Source organism: Neophocaena asiaeorientalis, unplaced genomic scaffold (assembly GCF_003031525.2).
Source record: "Neophocaena asiaeorientalis asiaeorientalis breed wild unplaced genomic scaffold, Neophocaena_asiaeorientalis_V1.1 scaffold45, whole genome shotgun sequence".
Taxonomy (NCBI): domain Eukaryota; kingdom Metazoa; phylum Chordata; class Mammalia; order Artiodactyla; family Phocoenidae; genus Neophocaena; species Neophocaena asiaeorientalis.
Window position 1 is genome coordinate 913,842 of NW_020174642.1, and position 5,097 is coordinate 918,938.

The 5,097-nt window shown below is 50.9% G+C and overlaps 1 protein-coding gene across 1 annotated transcript in view; it reads left to right on the plus strand.

Annotated features, from left to right (window-relative positions):
• The first annotated feature begins 231 nt into the window (after positions 1-231).
• Positions 232-5,097, plus strand: part of HUNK (hormonally up-regulated Neu-associated kinase) — a 112,149-nt gene continuing 107,283 nt past the window's right edge. Inside the window, exons 1-3 of the mRNA XM_024758412.1 lie at positions 232-300; positions 4,623-4,740; positions 4,956-5,043. Coding sequence (XP_024614180.1) covers positions 232-300; positions 4,623-4,740; positions 4,956-5,043 — 275 coding nt within the window. The remainder of the gene's footprint in view (positions 301-4,622; positions 4,741-4,955; positions 5,044-5,097) is intronic.

Genomic DNA, 5,097 nt, shown 5'->3' on the forward strand with positions numbered 1-5,097 from the left:
ACAATATGCCGGGCATGCACAGGGGTTGGGATACGGCCGACGTCCTGGCTGCATGGACCTTAAAGTCTAGAGGGAGAGAGAGATGTGCAGAAACAAACGAATGTGCACCCTTCTGTCAGCTACTGACCAAATGGCACAAGGAAATATGCAGTAGAGTTTGGGGTTAGAGGATGGCAATGAGGGGACCTGGGGAGGTCTCCCTGCTCCCTGATCCAGAGCGCAGAACCCTGAATGAAGGGAGGGACAGACCACACCAAGATCGACGAGAAGTGTGCTATTGGCACAGAGGGAAAAGCAAGGGTAAGAGCCTTGAGGTGGGAAGGAGCTGGGTGGCTTGTAGTCGGGGCAGGAGGGAGGTACCGCTAGTGAGTCTTGGGAGGCCGGATGCTGAAGAGGGAAGCAGGGGCTGCACCAGGATAAGGCACGTGGGCGTCTTTTCTGTGGTGGGGGATCTGTTGGACAGTTTGGGGAAGGGAAGTGGTGTTGTGATAGGATTCCCATTTTTAGGACATGGTTTGGGCTTTGCTATGGAAACAAGGGATACCAGTTAGGAGGAGAGAGAGGATGGTAGCTTGAAGAAGGTGACGATGGTGAGAATGGCCAGCCATGGTCACATGTGGGTGTGTTGTGAAAGTAGAACCCATAGCATTTGCTGAGGGACTGGATATGAGGCTCAGGAAGGAGAGGAAGCAAAGGATGATTCTTAGATTTGGGGGTGAGTTGGGGTACACCCCTGGAATAGGAGTGGAGCAGGGTGTGTGTGTGTTGAGCCCAGTTTAAGTCTGAGATCCTTTCAGACAGCCTGGTGGAGAAGAAGAGGGTTTGGTCACAGGACTCTGGATTCAGGGAAGTGATCCCACCTGGAGAAAATGCATTGGCTTCCTCAGTAATAAGGGTAGTTGTGTTTGTGGAATTCTGGGGCCTTCTTGAGTGACCTCTCCCAGTGTTGTGATGATCACGGTATTGATGGAAGGAGTGAGAGCTAAACGTCACCGTGTGTTTCGAAGTGCCGGGTACTAGGCTGAATGCTTGTGTTCATCCTCTCATTTAAGCCTCACGCTTCCTTAATATCCCACTTTTACAGATGGAGGAGACTGAGGCACAGGGAGGTGGTGAGTCACGATTCATTTTCAGAGAAGGACATCACTGCGGGGTGTTGCACGTTCCCTGCTCTCCAGCGCCAGCTTAGGTTGCCTCTACACCCCCGTCTGTGACTGAGGGACCCCGCCTTCCTCAGCCTTTGCATTGTACACATTCAACAGCCGAGTGCTGTGAAAAGATAACGGTGCACGTGAACTCTGGGGACATGTGTTCAAGTCCTGCCTCTGTGATTTACTGGAAGCTTTGTTTGGGGAGAACTAACGTATAGAGTTCAGAGAATGTCTTCCAGGCAAAGTTTCTTCAGGCCTGCTCTCTTTGCTTTGCTCTCCGTTCCTTCTCCAGTCACCAGCCAGCTTCTGCCATCCTAACCCCCTCCAGACAACTTTCATTTCCTGGTCATGCCAGCTGATTACTTCTAATTGTCTTTGACTGCTTCCAGCTGGGTCTCCTAGCTGGCATTCTGTGGGAGCACATAGACAGTCTCCCAGCCATATGGAAGGAGGAGATGGTGAAAGAGATGGGAAGGAGACAGCTGGTACAAGTCAACTGAGAAAGCTTTTCACGGCTTTCCAGCCCACTGTAATTGGAAATGTTTTTTAAAGGGTTAATGCATCCGAATTAGAGAATGGCCCATCTTTGACAAGACAAACAATTATATTTGTTGACTACCCATAGGCAACTAACAATATAACTGCAAACGCTTTTAGAAAGTTATTAGAAGTGTCTTCCACCAGGACAGAGGGGATCTTGCTGTCTGGAGCAATGAAGCTCCACTCATTTGAGAATCCGTGAACGATGGCTTTCTTTTTTTTTCTAAATTTATTTTTTGGCTGCATTGGGTCTTCATTGCCGTGCGTGGGCTGTCTCTGGTTGTGGCGAGTGGGGGCTACCTTTCATTGTGGTGCGTGGACTTCTTATTGCAGCGGCTTCTCTTGTTGAGGAGCATGGGCTCTAGGTGCATGGGCTTCAGTAGTTGCGGCGCGTGGGCTTCAGTAGTTGCGGTGCGTGGGCTCGGTAATTGCAGCGTGTGGACTTTAGGGCGAGCAGGCTTCAGTAGTTGTGGCTCACGGGCTCTAGAGCACAGGCTCAGTAGTTGTGGCACATGGGCTTAGTTGCTCCGTGGCATGTGGGATCTTCCTGGACCAGGGAACGAACCTGTGACCTCTGCATTGGCAGGCAGATTCTTAACCACTGCACCACCAGGGAAGTCCCACGATTGCTTTCATTTATGCAAATATGTATTGAATGATGACCATGTCTCAGGGCACTGTGCTAGGTTCTCTAGGGCAAATAGAATCTCTTGTTCTCAAAAAGTCTAAAAGAGAAGAAAGATATTCACAGGAAGTAATACAGAACTTAAGAAGAATGAGTGATATAGAGTAAGAGAGAAGGACGAGTGATCAGCCTATTGCAGCTCACTGTTGTTAAACTACAGTGCCCACGTGCTCTGGAACCCACACGCCACAACTACAGAGCCCACACGCCCTGGAGCCTGTGCACCACAACTAGAGAATGGAAAACACGCACACCACAACTAGAGAGAAGCCCACGCATCACAACGAAGAGCCAGCGCTGCAATGAAAGATCCTGCACGCCTCGACAAAGATCCCGCGTGCCGCAAGGAAGATCCTGCGTGCCGCAACTAAAAGACCCTACGCAGCCAAAAGAAAAAAGGTGCAGAGGTGAGGAAGCCCCATCCCGGATAAAGACAGCTGAAATGTAGTGCTCAGGGACATCCCACAGGAAGAGAAGACATACAGTTTGGAATAATTAGTAGAGAATCTTCAATGCTGGACTAGGACTTTCAACAAGTTGTTTCCTACGTATCTAACATGAGGGCAGTCCATTGTTTCATGTACTGATTTGTCCTACATAAAGGAATTTCTGGGCTTATTCCTCATTAAACAAGGCCATTTCAGAGGACAGGACCTATGGTTCAAAAACCAGTTACTAAGCCCAGGAAGGGTAAGATCTGGACTTCTCTTTGGCATCCATCCCAGCTGATGGAATTAGCAGTGAACTTGAATCAAACCCAGGCATCAGGCTTAAAAAAGAATTAATGGGCCTGGATTTTCTCTCTTCTTCACCCCTTTCCTGATCTCCACCCATAGAGGGTAATTAAAAGGAAAGAAAATCTCTATTTCATTGTAAATATCTTCCACCATTTTTGTGCCTGAATTGGCTAGCTTTTTTTTTTTTTTAGGCCATAAAGGTAATTTGATGAACTGTCTCTGACATTTGCCTTACTCTATAATAAAGTAATTTCTAAATTTTCATACAGAGCGAATTATCTTAAAATTTAAAGAAATTCATACTCTATTAACACATAGGCTACTAACTGGGGAAACTCTAAAACCTTTTCAGAAAGAAGATGCAGAATGGTTTTGATCCCAAAGTGAGCTCCATATTCCTCGTCCATCAGATCTTTGTTGAACATTCACTCAGCGCTGGTCATATAGCCCCCTTCTCCCACCAGGTTACGGTCCTAAAATTTGATCATTGAATCGGAGACATTATAGCGATTGGATTGGCCTTGTGGAAATTATGGGGGTGGGGTGGGAGTAATGAAGTCCCTTAAGCACAGCAAGAAAAACATTTGAAAGTGTATTTTTAATATTGAGAAGAGGGAACAATGGAGGAGACTGATGGAAAACAACCCTAGTCATAACACGTGAGTAGTCGATCATAGCATATTTAAAATTAGATCTACTTAAAACAGGCGTTCCTCTGGGTCACTTTTCACATGGGTCAGAAAGCCCCCAAGACACTGGATTAACGACTGCTGTGCACCACCTCCTCTTCCCGCCCCGCCCCTATCTCAGAGCACTGACGTGGATCATGCCATAATTGTTTACAGCGGAGTCAGTAGTGAAAGGAACTTGAGGACCGAATCCTGCCTTTGAACTCTGATGCTGTAATGTCAGGGGTTAAGTATGCTTGAAACGCTGGTGTCTTTTATCTGGCTGCTCAACAGGTAGCATTTTGTAAATGCCTCCCCCTTCCTCCCCCCTCCCTGCCACGAGATTCCTCATTTTTGGTTTGAGAAGACGCTGGGGATCCTGGAGAAGATCAGAGTGGTCAGGGCAGCTGCACTTGTTTACGAGGGATGAGCAGAGTCAGGGCGCGCACAGAACAAAAGCCTCCAGGAGCAGGGAGCGCTGGTCCATCGCATCCTGCAATCACCGGCATCATTTCAATGGAAAGCAGAGAAGGTGTAAACGTACGAGCAGAGGCAGCAAATGCCCTGGTTCCTACGTTGCTGCTGCTACTAGTATTGTTGCGGCTGCTCCTCCTCCAACACAGCGTTCCCCTCTGGTGTGAGCCCGGGCAGACGCCCCGCCACCTCTCCATCCTTCCTTCCACCCATCCATCTATCCACCCATCCAGGGTCCAGAGGGTCCTACTATGTTCCACGCCCGGGGCTGCACACCGGGCACCTAACCCACAGTCCACCGGGTTCGAGAGAGCCTCCCTCCCTTCCTCCTGCCCAGGGTGGGTGAGGCTGGACCTTTCGCCGAAAGGTCCAGAAAGCCCGAGCCCCGAATCTAGGCGAGAGGCGCAGCCGGAGGCGGCCCGACTTGGGCGGCCCGGGAGCGCGCGTCTTCGAGGCAGCGCTAGGTCCCCCTGCCCGGCGCTCAGGTGGCTCCGCCGCCCACTCCGCTGCTCCCCTCCCAGGGCCCTCCCCTCTCCGGCGAGGGTCGAGTTTGGCTGTTGCGCGCGGGGAAGGAGGGGCTACGAGGGATTTGAAAGTGTACAGGCTGCAGAGTGGAGCTCGCATCTGTTCCCGCCGCCCGCGACCGGATTAAATTTCTGCAAATTCAAACTGAATGGGGCTTTCTTCTGCTGCCTTCCAGAGGGCGCCTGCAGCCCGCCGCGCGCTGCTCTCGGGCGGGAGCGGCCGCCCGGCGCGCAGCTAGGAGCCAGCGAGCCGGACACGAGCCCGTGCGGGCCAGCCCGCGGCGGCTAGGGCGGAGGCTGCCTAGACGCCCGGGCTCC